The sequence below is a fragment of the Dermochelys coriacea genome, chromosome 12 (assembly GCF_009764565.3).
Source record: "Dermochelys coriacea isolate rDerCor1 chromosome 12, rDerCor1.pri.v4, whole genome shotgun sequence".
Classification (NCBI taxonomy): Eukaryota; Metazoa; Chordata; order Testudines; family Dermochelyidae; genus Dermochelys; species Dermochelys coriacea.
The window spans coordinates 11,124,095-11,139,800 of record NC_050079.1 but is presented as its reverse complement, the minus strand read 5'-3'; the positions used below and the strand labels follow the sequence as shown (position 1 = coordinate 11,139,800).

Sequence of the window (15,706 nt, the reverse complement as noted above, 5' to 3'; positions counted from 1 at the left end):
TATTGATGTGCTCCCCCACTGCGTTCCAGAAGAGTTCCATATAGTGATATTAAATTAAAAAGTTAACCAACTAAATTAGGCTCCTGGTTCTGAACATTTGATTGAAATTAAAGAGCAGTACAATTTTAACTCCTCCCCCTTATTCATGTATTTTTGCTGCAAAATGGCAAAATAGGTAGCCTTAAATCACTAAACACCTCTCTTTGTGTCACTAATCACCTACTTGTCAAACTCAGGTTTTCTAGAAAAACTCTACCTCAGTCCAAGATATAAGGACGTAATGGTCCCTTCTGGTCTTAAATGCTATAAAATTACAGTACAGCAGATAAGATAACTACAGTAAGTTTTCTAGAGCATACAGTATTGTAAAATTCAAAAGCTTAGTACAATATTTGACGGTTCTCAGAGTACCCAGGACTCTGAGTCACCTTGTTACCCCCAGTCTCCAGCAGCAAGCAGACTTGCCTGTGCTTAAGTGGGGGTCAGCTGCCCGTGGAGGCTGGGAGTTCTGGAGATAGGCACAGGTGGTAGGGGTACCCCGCAGCTCCCTGTGGCAGGAGACAGCTCCTGACCACTGCAGGCTGAAGACACGAAAGTCGCTGGAAGTCATGGATTCCGTGACTTCCGCAACCTCCATGACTAAACCGTAGCCTTAATCATTAACAATATTGCATGATGTATGTATGGTTAGTGCATAAAGAGTTATACAAGTGTCCTGAAAATATGTTCCTTAAATATAGTCAGACTAAGCACTCTAAATAGAGCGTATAAACAGGTTTGTGCTAGACCAAAAAAAAAAAAAAAAAAAAAAAAAAGGAGGGGGGATTCACCAGTCTACCAGATCAAGCTTTGTAAGCCAGAAACAATGAAAACACATTTGCATCTAAGGTAAACAAAGTAATCACATCAGTAGGACGAGCTGGTTTTCAAGAAGATAGCAAGGCCTCTGCACATCAGCATGGGAGAATTTTATTTGGTAATACACTTTAAAAGAAAATATTTGAAAGGTTTACTGGACTATTAAAAGGGAAGAGAACCCCTCATTATCCATTACTTAAGGGACAAGAGGCTAGCTCTCCTGGAATCTTTCAGCCAGGGTGGGGTGAAGATGCTGAGAACTGGTTGTAGATGAGAAACTGCCTTAGACCAGGATTGTAAACTGCTAAGTTTTAGACCCTAGAAAGCATATTTTTACTTTTGTTTTGTTTGTAACCATGTTTCTTTTTCCTCTTGGTTAGTATCACTTAATGTATGATACTGTGAGCTAGTGAGGAAATATCTCCTTCTGCCCTGTCTTATTTGTAATTCAGAATAACCAACTTATTATCCATATCTTGTTTTCAGGGAGCTCAAGGATATTTCAAAGTTTTGGGGAGAAATGGCTTACTGTATAGATCACTGCAGGCTGGCATACCATATGAACTGCTGTACTGAAACAGACCAATTCTCCTTGAATTCTAGTATTCTGTCTCTGACAGTGGCTTAAAGTAGATGTGTTTCTAAGAAGGCACCTTGTATGTTTTCTTGCATTTGTGTGCAATAACCTGCCCATTAGGGCAGTATGTTTCTTCCTAAGTTTATGTGGTTGGCTTATTTTACGATACAGGTTTGTATCACTTCAATTTTGATCCTATATAATGTAACTGCAGATAGAATATACCTGATGCTACAACTTATATAAAAGTCTCATCCTCTCAATCCTGCTAGGCCTTTGGCCTCTCACATGGCAGTAGTTCCACAGGTTATGCATTGTGCAAAGTAAGTCTTCTCCTCATGTCTTAAGTTCTTGTTAATTTCATTGGGTGAAAACAGAACCTCTGTTACCCAAGTCCAAGTGTGTTAGGGCTAGAAGACCATCCTCCCTGTTTAAAGCTTTGTCTTCATCAATTCAAGTTTGTTTTTTTATTTACAGTGAAAATACACACAAGTGATAGAATTTTACAGTGAGCTAAGTGGAGACAACGCACTGGAAGGATTTACCTTGAGGTAGCTAAACAAGGTCAGCACCGTACCTCCATCTGGGCTTGACCTCATCTAGTTTACATGGCAGTAAAATGCAAGTGCCTTGTCTTCTGTTTCCACAGAGGGCTAGCTAACACACAGTAATCACCACCTTGTGCTAAAAAAAACAAAAGCTCTTTTCCTGTCAGTGTGCCTTCACACGTAGGGATGAAGATCCTGACAACTTATTTAGGAGGCATCCGGAAAGCATGAAGAAAGATGCAAAGGTGGTGGTCTATCAGGTTGCATTCTTCCTTCTGAGAATATATTGAACCAGAGTTCCAGCAGTGTATTAAGGGTTATGGTGGCTTGAATTTTTCAGAGAATAAAAAAAAAAAAATCCAAGGTCCTGACCTGAAGCAATTAAATCTCATTATTTAACCTGGGTCTGTTGGTTCACCTCAATTCCATTCCACCTATCCAAAATAGTGTTCCTGTGTTTCATTACACAGCTGCTGCATTTCAGTGATGGGTGAAGTGGTCCACTGCATACAGTACCTATTAGTAAGCACTTCCGAGAGCTTTGAAAGGCAGGCACTATAGATCTGCATAGCGGTAACATTAATGCTCTGCAGACATCAATGAAAAGCATGAAACATAACTAAATGAGGTATTGTTTTTTGGCATTTTGAAAGCATAGGATTTGTCCTACTGGATTTGATCACTGGTCCAGCAGTGACCTGTGCCGCAGGCAAGGGGGAAAAGAAACCTTATAATTCAGGCACAAAACAGATCATCTCCAACACCGGCTGTATCTAACACGTGGCTTTGTCTTTTCTAGACAGCGCAGACAGTGCTACTTGTGGTTGCTGTATTCTTGATTTCCTGGCTGCCGCACCACATCATCACGATGTGGGCAGAATTTGGTCAGTTTCCCCTGAACAACATCTCCTTCACTTTTCGCATCATCTCTCACTGCTTAGCCTATGGGAACTCTTGCATTAACCCCATCATCTATGCTTTCCTCTCGGAGAACTTCCGCAAGGCCTGCCGGCAAGTCTTCACCTGCAAGTTCCTCCTGCGGCCAACTCCTGCTGAGAAGCTTGTGAGAATACGCCTGGAGAACTTTTCTACCACCCACTCAACGACTAATGTGTGACTTGGGCATAAAAAATGAAAATGCATTTTAGTAGAATGTACTGGAAAAAACAGAAGATGGGGAGGGGGGACCCCACTTTTATAGATATGATTCTGAAGCAGAGTGCCTCAAGAGTGATTCATTCATCATGTCAATGGAATCATGAGCCATTCCTTAATGCAGCTGTTAGCATACTTCACACAGAAACAGCTGCTGCTAACCACTAGATTCTATATAGCAGAAATGCTCAAACATACCACACAAGCTCTTAAATACTTCCAGATTCACACAAAGAGGCTGAGGCATAAGTTTAGATGGAAGGTGGAGTTTTATATCTGATAAGAAAATAATTCAGTTGTGTGTCCTGCAAAGAGCAGTCAAGCTGAATGCAAACTGGGATGTGGTTTATTAATGATAAAGTATTTGGAGTGATTGCTTGAAGTAGTTGGGAAAATGTCTTATTGCAAAGTCTCTAATGCTACTGTTGTATCTTAAATCACATCTGGATGTCAGTGTTTCTAGTGTATGTGAGCTGCATTTATTTTTAATTAATTTGCTGAGACCAGGTCTCCCTTCTTCATGACAGGTTTTCCTAGCCCTCTTTGATAGAGTAAAAGAAGCTCAGTGCATTCATGTAACTGACCAGAGTCACAATTTATGTCTCAGAGATCTAAGTATTTATATTTCTCTGCTCTGTATCACCTTGTATATTTCCTGGTTTGAATGTTAGTACCAGTTACATTCAGGAAAACATTACCAATCATTGTCTCTAATGCTGGTCCGTTTAGGACCAGCGAGGGGGAGACAGCGAGATTTAAAACTAAAATTCTTAGGAATATATTGTTAAGTGTCAGTGTCTTTCTGTTCAAAGGTATTGTTTACACAAGGTTCTGTTTGTACACATACTGTGAGCCTACCTTGCCAAAGCATCAACTGTACCATAGCAACCATCATTCTGAGGCCTTTGAACTGAGCATTAGTGCTGTATAAAGCTGGTGTTTGTAAATATACAAAGTGCCATGCTAGTTATTTTTTTACATTGTATGGCTGAATATTTTATTTTTTTCACTGTTATGTAACTTGAAAACATTGCATTAAACATTGTGTTCTGCAATTCAGACTCAGCAGTGTTGAAGTGACCTAAGAGAAGGTGTGTGTGTGGGGGGGGGACTTGCAAGCTGCTCAAGGGACTTAAAATCCTTTTCACAAAACATAACCACCACCTTTATTAAGGTTTTATGTATGGTTTTCAAAGGATTAATAAATGGTTTATTGATTAACCAACGTGCCAAATAGGTTGTTTATAACTACGTATAAAAGATTCTACTGCTATAATCATCTGTAACATACACGAATGTCTGCAACATGGTTATAATACCTGTCAGTCACTTAACCCTTTACCACTTTATAGTTTATACGTTAATATGTGAGCAAAACATCCTTCATAAGTTTACTGGGATCTTAAGACCACACCAAAAAACTAAGGCTCTCTTCACTGTCCCTCATCATAACCTGAGGGCAGAATTATCTTCTCTGATCCACATAGTGGATACCTTATTACATTTCTTCGCTCATTTCCCTTGAGGAACTCTTGATATCAAGGAAATGTGTGTAATGAGGAAGAAAGAGCATTATCTAGTAGTTTCAGGATGGGACTGGAAGTCACGAGTCAAAACTCATGTAACTGAAAGAGACAGGGGAAATTGAGCTACCCTGAAACATGGGGATGCTATATACCTCCATATTGGCTGGTGGGAGCTTAAACTGGTTAACTACAAGAGCCTTAGATAATATACAAGATGTACTATACACAACCAAGATTTGCAACAGTGAAGAATGATGAATTTTGTCCTGAGAACTTAATTCCCCAATTAGACTTTTAGTCCATTGTGTACAATAGCTAAATAATGGGAAGAAGATTCAAACTCTAGTATCAAAAATTCAAAACAAAAGCCTTCACTAAAAGTAAAAAGTCTGCTCCATCTGCTCAGCTGGTAGACATAGCCATTAAACCTAAGGATGACACCACATTCCATTAGACTGGTGCCAACTGAATATAGAAGCTAATGAAGTAAGCTGCTACAATATAGCTTTGTCCCTTGTCTTGTATTAGATCAAAGACAATTGAACACCACATGCATTTCAGGCTCCCTTTTTCAGTGAGCCTCTGACAATGGACTGTAATAGAGATTCAGGCACTAATTAAGTGTCAGCATTTTGCCTTCAGAGACATGTAGTTGCCCAAACAAAAATATACAGACTCCCCCTTTAGCATCAGACAGTCTTGTAATCTTTTAATGGAGCACAAATCACTGGAAACAGGAATCTGAAAAGGAGAAGTTTGAAACCAAATAATAGAATCTAAGGCCAGAAGGGACCTTCAGATCATCTAATCTGATCTCTAGTCTATCAGAGACTACCAACACCTTCTAGCATTCGCACCACCAAGCCAGCAACAAAAATTAGATCAAGGTTAATTACACCCCTAAGATGACTAAACTATTATGTACCACAGGCAGAGAATAGGTGGGACTGAGGAGCACCAATGCTGGAGGCATTGCAGTAACAAGGGATTAAGTGAGAGACCCAGATGATCCTGACAAGCAACCCACACACCACCCTGCAGAAGAAGGTGAAACACCCCACAGGTCACTGCCAATCTCACCTGAAGGAAAATTACTTCCCAACTCCACAGATGGCTATCAATTAGCAGCCAGCTAAGCACTTGAGAGTGTGAATGCTCACTACCACATCAGCACACCCCATCTAGTGTCCCACTGCCAGCTGTGGCCATCTGATGCTTCAGAGAATGGAGATAACTCCAGCACGTATGCTTCAGCCGGTCACCTGAGATTTTGGGATCAGACATAAACCAGAAGAAACCCTCAGGGAAGCCTCCCACCATCATAAGCCACCTTATCATACAATCCCACTCAAACTTGTCCAGCTCTCTCAAAACTAGTTAAGTTGTTTGCCCCAACTCCTCTGAGGAGGCTATTCCAGAATCTCACTCTTCTGATGGTTAGAAACCTTCTAATTTCCAGCCTGAATTTGTTCATGGCCAGTTTATACCTGTCTGTCTTTGTTGTCATTTAGCTTAAAAAGTTCTTCACCGCCTCCGAGGTTTATCCCCCCCACCCAATGTATTAGAGACCAATTATATCCCCTCAGCCTTCTTTTTGCTAGACCAAACAAGCCGTTTCCAGTCTCCTCTTATAAGACAGGCCTTCCATTCCCCTGATCATGACAGCCTCTCTCTTTCAGCCCTTCTCTGAACTTGTTCCAATTTGAATTCATATTTCTTGAACATGTAAGACCTCATTTGAATACTGTGTACGATTCTGGTCATCCAGTATCTTATACAACAGCATTAATACTTTCCTATCTTTACTAGAAATGCCTTGCATGATACATCCTAGGATCACATTTACATTTAAGGGCCAGCTGTAGCTCACGAAAGCTTATGCTCAAATACATTTGTTAGTCTCTAAGGTGCCACAAGTTCTCCTTTTCTTCATCCCATTTCTATTATTCCAGTCTTCAAAGTCATTCAGTTCCTCCTCTATAATATTCTGATTCTTTTCTGTATTGACAATGCCTCAACACACTCCTACTTTTTGTACCAAGATCACTAATGAAAACATTTAATAAGACTGGCCCTAAGGCTACTCCTTGAGGAATTCCACTAGTGACTTCCCTCCAGTCCAACAGTTCACCTTTCAGCACAACCCACTCCCTTCTGCCCATTAGCCAGTTTCTTACCCACCTTATCATTTATTAATCCCCATCTTCTCTAATGTAACTGATTTCCCATGTGATACCACAACAAATGCTTTACTGAAGTCCAACTATATTAACTGCATTTACCATTGCATTTCCCTGATCTGAAAAATCATTAAACTTGATTGGGGTGCTCTATTTATCTTAGAGAACCACATTATTAAATTAATTATTACTACTACTACTACTACAAACTCCAACGCGAAACATAGAATTATAGGCTCTCTTTACGTAGCGTGACTGTAATGGGGTCGCATTCATCTCTTACAAACATTCCGTGTGCCTGCATTCACTCTCTTAAGTTTGTGATGGGTCTTTGGTGACTTAGCCCTCTGGCCAAGTCTCACACTCTGCATGTGAAATAAAAACTCCTTCCGGGGAAACAGTCCAACCGGGGGCCTATCCCAGTACCGCTCAGTTGGTCTCTTTCCTGGTAGCCCTCCCTGGGCTCAGGCCTTTAATTAGTCCTTCAGTCTTTAAAATGGCCTCGGCTCTGACACTGAGCTGTACTCTAGGGCAGGGGCTCTCAACCTCTCAGGAGTCTGATTTGTATTCCGTACCCCACAAGTTTCACTTCACTTAAACTACTTGCTTACAAAATCAGACATAAAAATACAAAAGTGTCAATACTATTACTGAAAAACTGCTGTCATTTTTACCATATAATTATAAAATAAATTGGAAAATAAATATTGTATTTACATTTCAGGGTATAGTACATCAAACAGTATAAACAAGTAATTGTATTAAATTTTAGTTTGTACTGACTTTGCTAGTGTCTTATGTAGCCTGTTGTAAAACTAGGCAAATATCTAGATGAGTTGATGAACCCCTTGGAAGTTCTCTGTGAACCCCAGTTGAGAACCACTACTTTAAGGCTCTCTCTCTGGAGGCAATGTCCTCGCCCTCTCTAGGCCTTTCAGGCCCCAGCTCTCCTGCTGGGCCTCAAAGAGTTCATTTCCCCATATGGGATGCATCAGATTCAAAGCCACTTTCCTAGTGGTTTCTGGGGGGGAGCCTACACCCATTCTCTACTCCAGATCCCAGCCCAGAGATCCTAAAGATAGTTAAAGGGGCACGGCAAACAGGTGCTAAGATGCTGCTATGATTCCGCAGGCCATTTCCTCACAGCCCAGGATGTTCTTCATCCTTACCTCAGGGCCTTGTCCTGGTTGAATTCCAGCCACCAGGCCAGAACTCCTTCAACAAGTCAGGCACACCATCTATGCTCCTCCAACTCCAGCAAGGAACTAACCTCACACTGGCCCTGCAGTCATCTTATACTAGACTGCTGGGCCCTGATTGGCTGCCCCCTGCAGCCCCTTTCTGATTGGCTGTTTCCCACACAACCACTCTAAGTAACTTGGAGGACTCTCTCCATAGCCCTTCTCTGGGGTGAGGTGTGGCAGGGTCACGAGGCCTCAAGCAGGGGGCCCTTAGGGCCTGGTCCACCCTGCCAAAGTGACCATACATCCCATTTTTGCCAGGACAGTCCCATTTTTAAGCTCTATCCCGGACATCATGACATTTTTGGTAAATCTGGTCATTTGTCCCATTTGCTTTTACCCCACAGGGGCGCAGAGGACTGTTCGGGTAAGAGCAAATGGGACAAATGCCCAGCTTTGGGGGAAAAAAAAAAAGTTTTAACGGCCCCTCTGGCCAGTAGCGACACCAGCCCTCTTGGGCCAGCAGCCCCTGCAGGGCTGGCCTGAGCCACCTGGTGTTGCCACTGCCTTCAGAGCCAGGTGCCTGGCCAGCATCCATCACTCTCCAACTGCCCAGCTCTGAAGGCAGTGCCACCACCACCACCAGCATGTAAGTAAAGGCGGTAATACACCATTGTCCCATTTTTAATTTAGGGAAATATGATCACCCTATCTTCAAGCAACAAGTAGCACGTAAGTTCACCCCCTCATCCGTCCCCCACTGGCAGGTAACCTAAAAGTGATGTAGAATGCAAGCTTGAAAGGTGTCTTCCTTTCCCATTTTATGTTGCTACTTCCTCTTAGAAATAGCTGGTCTCAACTTCCTTGAAGGATCAAAATCACATTCAGATCTGAGTATTTCCACATGAAGGTTGAGAAAGAAAATAGACCAAGGCTACACTACCTCAACATCTGCTTTACCTATTCTGTAGATAAAAAGGACTCAATTTCCATAGTCAAGCCAAACACCTTCACCCATGAAAAAAATGCATTCAAAGAAAGTACATTAACACTCTGAAGAAGTCAATTGTTATTTCTGCTACTTTTAAGTAAGTTGCATCTAATAATCACTGCCTACTTGAGGATAATGGGGAATATTGTAATTATGCACCGATACCTTATCTGTACTATGTTCAAGACTATAATAAATCAACTAATAGGTAATTTCTTCAAGTCATGCCTAATTTAAATTGAAATGAAAATTATAAGATTTCAGGAACTGAACAAATGCAATGCAGCCCTTTCTAAACAGAGGAAAATTTAGCATTTATTTATTAGTTGTGGGGTTTGTTACATCTGTTTAGATTTAAAAAAGCATGAAGTAGCAGTTCATACTGATATGCATCAGTGCACCTGCCAGTAACTAATTAGATAGAAGTGGTAACTTTAACACTTTTGTTATGTTGTTTCTTCACCCATATCCTCATTTTGACTCACAAAACTAAGTTTAGCTGATTTAGCCTTCAATAGACGTCATTATCAGCACCCTAAATCCAATTTGAACATTAGCATTTCATTGTTTGTCAGCCGGAGTCAGGTCTGTTTTAGGCAAAGGCTCCTTAATGGCAGTCTCCATCCCAGGGAGACAGGTCCTTCTCCGGGCTGCAGTCTCTATCTTCCGCACCAGATCAACATCCCAACGATGGGTTACAAAACTAACCACAGTCCCAGGCACTGCGCTGCCTACGCGCCCAACCCGCCCCACCCGATGGAGATAGTCTTGCAACGTGGATGGGAAGTCATAGTTGACTACTAGCTCCACACGGCTGGTATCCAGTCCACGGGACGCTAAGTCTGTGCAGATGAGGACATCCCTTTGTCCCTTCTGGAAGGTGGTGAAAATGCCTGCTCTCATAGCTGCAGGCATCTGTCCCTGGAGCCTCAGGTGCTTGATTTTGTGATCATCTAGGATGTAGCCGAGCCAGTTGACAGTGCTGGCATTGTTGCAAAAGATGAGAAGGGCTCCGCTAGAGGGGCCCTGGTCTTTGATGAGCTGCAGTAGCTCAGATGACTTGTCGCTGCCTTTGAGGCGGATGAATTTCTGCTTGACATGGGGCAGGAGGTGGTGCAAGTTCTGGCTGGTGAGAGTGGTGAAGCGGCCCAGATTGGTGACCTTGCTCAGCAACTGACCTAGTCCTTCAGGGAAGGTGGCTCCGACGATCACTAACTGGGTTTTGATGTCCCACTGGTCAGCTACCTCCTTGGGGCTATGGGCAATGGGGGCTTGCATGAGCACCTCCTCCACCAGATCCAGGAAAGTGGAGTCCAGCAGCGTGTCAGCCTCATCCAGTACCAGGCAGCAGAGCCGCTCCAGCCTCACCATCCGCTTCCGCAGCGCCTTGCACAGGGCCCCAGGCGTGGATACCAGCAAGTCGGCATCGGGATCCGAGCGGAGCTGGTTTTTCACGCTGGCCATGCCCCGGCCCCCACCAATCTCCCGCACCCGCACCCCCACGGAACGGCCCAGGGAGGAGGCCACGCTGCGCACTTGCTCCGCCAGCTCCCGGGAGGGCAGCAGCACCAGGCTGCGAGGGGAGGGCGGCCAGGCCGGGCCCAGCGCGGGCCGAGACAGGAGTTTCTGGAACAGCGGGAGGAGATAGGCCAGGGTCTTGCCGCTGCCCGTCTCGGCGGCGCACAGCGCGTTCCCCCCGCGCAGCAGGGCGGGGATGGCGCGGCGCTGCACGGCCGTGGGCTGGGTGATGGAGAGGGACCGCAGGGCGGACACCAGCGCCGGCCCCAGCCCCAGCGCCTGGAAGGAGGCGTCCCCTCCCGCGGCTCGGGGAGGCTGCGGGGCCAGGGCCGGCGCCTGCTCTTGGGAGCGCTCCAGCTGGAAGTAGTCCCCGCAGGCGCGCCGGTGCTTCCAGCCCGCCGAGACCAGGAGCGGCCGCTCCCAGCGCCCCAGCGTCAGGCAGCGAGGCTGGCTCAGCTGCGGCCGCCGGCTCCGCAGCAGCAGCTTCCCCGCCCGCGTCGGAACCACCGGCACCTCCCGGCCCCGCCTGCGCGGCTCCCGAGCCAGCCGCAGCCGCAAGGCCCGGGGGATCCGCACCACATTCTCCGGGGGCTGCGGGCCGCCGCCCTGCACCCAGCGCACCAGGAGGAGTCGCGCTGCGGAAGTCCTGGCCCCGCCCAGCGCCAGCGCCAGCTCCCCGGGGGCCGCCATCAGCACCCCGGCCTTGCTCAGCGCCATCCCGGGCGGCTACCGCGGCCCCGCGCCTTGCTCGAGAAGCACCCACGTGGGGGGCGGAGGCGAAGGGGCGCCCTCTGATGACGTGCCCCACGAGTGCCGGGAGGGGAGGCGCATGCGCAGTGGGAGCCGCTGTAGGCTCGGTGGGCGGTTGAGGCCGTGCAGCGCGAGGGCGAGCGAGGTGCCGCCGGCCAGGCTCAGTTCGGCAGGTGAGCGGAGCTGGCGAGCCCTGGCTAGGGGCGGCGTTAGCCGGGCGGCTCCAGTGTGTGGGGCGCCCTGCCCTGGCGGGCTGGTTCTCCGCGATGGGGATGCGCGCCCGCTCCCTCCCTCCCTCCCTCCCCCCCCCCAGGGCCGGCCCTAGGGCTCCCCCCCGCTCCCCTAATAGCTGCCCCAGGCTCCCCTCCCCTCGCGGCCGGCCCAGGGGCTCCCCCATAGGCCCCCATTCTCATAGCCCCTTGTGCCTCCACACCTACACCCACATCCCCGTCCCCAGGCTCACCCATGGCAGGCCCTGTGCCCTCCCAGGGCTCCCGCTTCCCTCCCTCCTCCAGGTCCGGCTCCTCCCTTCCAGCTCCAACCCCTCCCTGCGGCTGCCCCAGTGCCGCCCCCCCCCCCTTATTGCCATGGCCACCTCCTTGTCATATCCCCCTGGGCTTTTAACATCCTCGCAAATCCTCTCAGCTGCTATAATCTCTCCTTCCCTTGGCCTGCTGGGCTGTTATCCCCATCTCCGGCTGCTTCAGGGGCTCCCGTTTCTCCCCATTCTTATAACTGCTCCAGTGTCTGCTTCTCTCCCTCCCCAACCCCTGGTCTCCTTAGTCCAGGGGTGCTCAGATTGTCAGTAGAAAAGATGCAGGCCCTTGAGCACCATCCTGGGACCAATCCCTTGGCAGGAATCCTTGTTGTTGGGTGGGAGCCAGTACTGAGAAGACCGAGCTGCCCCCTAGGGCACCATGGTGATAGTTTGTAGAGACAGAGAATACCGTGGTGCCTAGCACCTGCCAGGCACTTTCCAGTCACTCCCTGCCTCATGCAGTGAGAACATTTTTTGTCTCTTCCACTGCACTAATGGCTTTTTTTCTCCACCCCCGGATCTTGCTGTATCCGCTTCTAACTAGGAGGCTTAGTAGACACCTCTAACTAGTAGATATCTGCCCAATTTTTAAACCATAGGGTTGTGTTCTTCAGATGCATGCGCAGATGGTAAGCGTTAATAATGCTAATGGATGTTTCATGTATTGATAGAACTCTTATTGACTTATTTGGTAGCAGAAGGAGGTCCCTTGTTTGTAATTAAAATTGGTTGGACATAAGAAAGTGATCTGGTCAATAGGGGCCTCATGCACCACCCATTGAAGTCAATGGAAAAAGATTCATTGACTTAGTGGGCTTTCAATCAGGTCCTGAGAGAGTAACAAAGTATACTACAAAATATCTGAAGGCAAATCATTTTTAAAGGTGATGAAGACAGCTGCAACAACCTCTCCCAGTTTTTATTCGAGGACACTGGCTCCTGGCATACTTGCAACTTTAAAAGTTAGATCACGTGCAGGTGTTATATTACACATTACAAGTTGTTTCTAATTAGCCAGTTCACCTGCATAGTTTAAACTATATATGAAAGGAGCACCCTATTCCAAATATGCTGTTTTCCTGTTTAGTCCAAACTCTAGTTGCCTACTTTAGATCAGTCTTAAGTATATGCTGACCCAGTAGGCAAAGAAGAAAAACTATCCCCCAGATCTCTTACTATGAAATTGTCATCTTGCACTTGTTGCTTCTTTTGTTGTGAGGAACTGCTTGAGAATGTAGATTCTGGGTGCTGTGATTCTTTAGGCTATTCACTCAGGTTCTGCTAATGTGTCAACTTTTGCCTCTGACTGACTTAAAATTAACCAATCAGTTGTGTGAAAAATTGACTTTACACCCACAAGGCAGAGGATTGAAACCCTAATAACGAGAGGCCAATAGGAAAGATGAGGAGGGACTCTCACAACAATGAGATCCCAAGATGAAACGCAATGGCAGGAAAACGTCGGGAGGAATGCTAGGATAGATCAGTTTGTTGTACCAGAGAGCCTCAGCCCCCTACACCCAAAACTCCCCTCCAAGCCTTCAAAACACCCATCCCACCGAGCACCATCCAGCATTAGGGTTGCCTTGGCCAGTGGCTCATACCCTGCACTGGGCTCAGCTGCTAGTCCCAGCTGAGCTGGGGGTGGGGAAGGAGCACAGTTCCCCTTCAGGGAGTTGCTGGGACTGGGTCAGACCCACCCCCATAAACTTTCCCTGGCTGCAGGAAATGCTGAACCCCATCTCCCGCTTCCTGCGCCCATCACTACTTAGTCACGGGGGAGCTGCTCTCCTGTCCGCCCAAGCCCTCCACCCCAGACTCCCGCGCTGAGCTCTCCATACCCCCCTGCTGATCCTCATTGCCCTCCAACACCCAGACCCCCCTGCTGAGCCCTAACCACATTCATCTGGATGCCCTGCATAGTCCCATTGCTCCTGCACCCAGAACCCCACCATCAAGCCCCTGTCCATCCAGATCCTTCCTGCACCCGGCCCCTCCACTGAGCCACTTGCACTCAGATTTCCCCATACACAACCCTCTTATCCCACACCTGGAACCACTCCCCCCCACACACTAAGCCTCTCCACACTTGGATCCTGCTGGGCTGAGCTGCCTGCCCATACCTGGTGCTCCTGGCACAGAGGGGCAGAGCCCTGGGATGTGCCTCACCACCAGGGGTGGGGGGTGATCTCCCACCTCCGTGAAGTCAGTGGCCTGTTTCTCACTGCCGTGCTGGAGCCTCCACATTTATTTATTGATGAATAAAATTTGCAAATTTTTGCAGAATTTTAAAATAGTGTGCACAGAATTTTTAGTCTTTTGGCACATAGTTCCCGCAGGAGTAGTATGTAGCTGACTCCAGCTACTGTAACAGCTCGTTGTGAAAGAGGACACAAGCAAGATAAGGCTGCAGAGCTTGAACTCCACAGTTTCTGTTGCACCTAGCATCACGTAGAAAGCCTAGTGCAGCTGCTGAAGAGTTGGTGTGATGTGATCTCCATAGCTGATGTCTAATGGATGCTTTCTACATCAGCTGAAAGTGACCCTGAAGTATAGCCCTAGCAGAGGAGTGTTGCAGTTCTCCAGTCTAGAAGTCTCAAAGGCTTGGACTGTTTATTCAAATAAATTCCATATCACTTCTTTTAGTCAGATAAACTGAGTTCTACTGTGTATATCAAATACACAAACTAAACTGAAATAACATTGTTAAGGTTGCAAAGTGAAGCACTAGAAGCAAGGAAATGCTGGAGTTAAGGTGTCTGTATAACTTCAATTCACTCTTCTCTTGTGCATATTAATTGCGATAGTCTTTAATTACATGTTCACATGGTATTTTTTTCCATAGGATTCCTACCTCATTTAATGCACATAATGGATGGTACTCACTTGGCAGCTATTCAGTATTTTGTTTTCTCATTGTTCACTATTGCCCATGCCTAATTTATTGCACGTTATTCCAATCCTTCTATGAAGACAGAATTAATAATTCCTTCATGGATTTTTCGATGGCACCTGATCACTATAATGTTTGTGAAGCACTCAGACACTAATGAATTTATTTTCACAGGAGATCTGTGAAATGAGAGGTTATTATATCCCCATTTTACGGATGTGGGGACTGAGATTAAGGTCAAAAGCATCCATAAATTGCCTTGGACTGAGTTTTACAGAGTCCTACATAATGTTATGAACTCTGTGTTCACAGCTCCAATTGACTTCAGTTGTAATTGTAAGTAATCATCACTTTTGCAAATCACATGCTGAAGTCTCAAGTCAAGTATCCAGAAAATAGGCAACACATAATTAGTGACCACCTCTGAAAGGTTTGATTTAAATGAGTTGCCTAACATCACATAGGGACTCTGTGGCAGAGAGAATCCAGTTCACCGGGGCAGCATTCAACTGCCTTAACTATGAAACCATCCTTTCTTTTCCTGCAAGCCCCTGTTCAGTTACTATATACCTTCCAGATTCTGCAACAAATGAAGCAGGTGTCCTACAGACAGCAGTCTCCTTCATTACACACCCCTGATTCATCCACAGAGCAAGTCTATCCTGAACACTGAATGAGGGAGGAATGCTTTGGAAAAAATGGTATGTAATTATGCAATTAAAGTTTGTATCATAATGCATACGCTCAAAGGAGTCAAAGTAAGGTTTCCCAGGCAACCTTAATTCTGGCAGTTCCTAAATCTTGAGAGCTTGACTTTGCAACTATAATGTTTTCATCTAGTGTTTTTGGATTTCTGTGTAATTTCTTAGGCTATAAAAATCTAAACTGCAAAAGTACAAATTCCATCCTGTGACATCTTATCAACCCCTACATGGGTCATCAGTAGAGTTAGAACCTTTAATTCTACCATACACACCTCTGCTACTTGAGC

General features: G+C 46.1%; 3 protein-coding genes across 7 annotated transcripts in view; 2 read left to right on the top strand and 1 right to left on the bottom strand.

Moving 5' to 3' along the window:
- Positions 1-3,138, top strand: part of LOC119840980 (galanin receptor type 1-like) — a 39,761-nt gene extending 36,623 nt beyond the window's left edge. The window contains exon 3 of the mRNA XM_038367776.2: positions 2,783-3,138. Within this exon, the coding sequence (XP_038223704.1) occupies positions 2,783-3,100 (318 nt within the window). The 3' untranslated portion in view covers positions 3,101-3,138. The remainder of the gene's footprint in view (positions 1-2,782) is intronic.
- Positions 3,139-9,309: 6,171 nt separating this feature from the next.
- Positions 9,310-11,251, bottom strand: DDX28 (DEAD-box helicase 28). Its single transcript, XM_038367766.2, has one exon. The coding sequence runs from the start codon at positions 11,249-11,251 to the stop codon at positions 9,578-9,580; it is 1,674 nt and encodes a 557-aa protein (XP_038223694.1). The 3' UTR covers positions 9,310-9,577.
- Positions 11,252-11,325: 74 nt separating this feature from the next.
- DUS2 (dihydrouridine synthase 2) overlaps positions 11,326-15,706 on the top strand; it is a 57,935-nt gene continuing 53,554 nt past the window's right edge. For 3 of the 5 annotated variants that reach the window (XM_038367770.2, XM_038367767.2, XM_043495066.1), the window contains exon 1: positions 11,326-11,457. In XM_038367770.2, coding sequence (XP_038223698.1) covers positions 11,364-11,457 — 94 coding nt within the window. In that variant the 5' untranslated portion in view covers positions 11,326-11,363. Of the gene's footprint in view, positions 11,458-11,975; positions 12,452-15,292; positions 15,417-15,706 lie in introns of those variants that run through there. The other 2 variants (XM_038367769.2, XM_043495065.1) reach the window with 2 other exon arrangements.

Coding starts and splice junctions, on each gene's coding strand:
- DDX28 (XM_038367766.2), bottom strand. CDS start 11,251: ATGGCGCTGAGCAAGGCCGGGGTGCTGATGGCGGCCCCCGGGGAGCTG.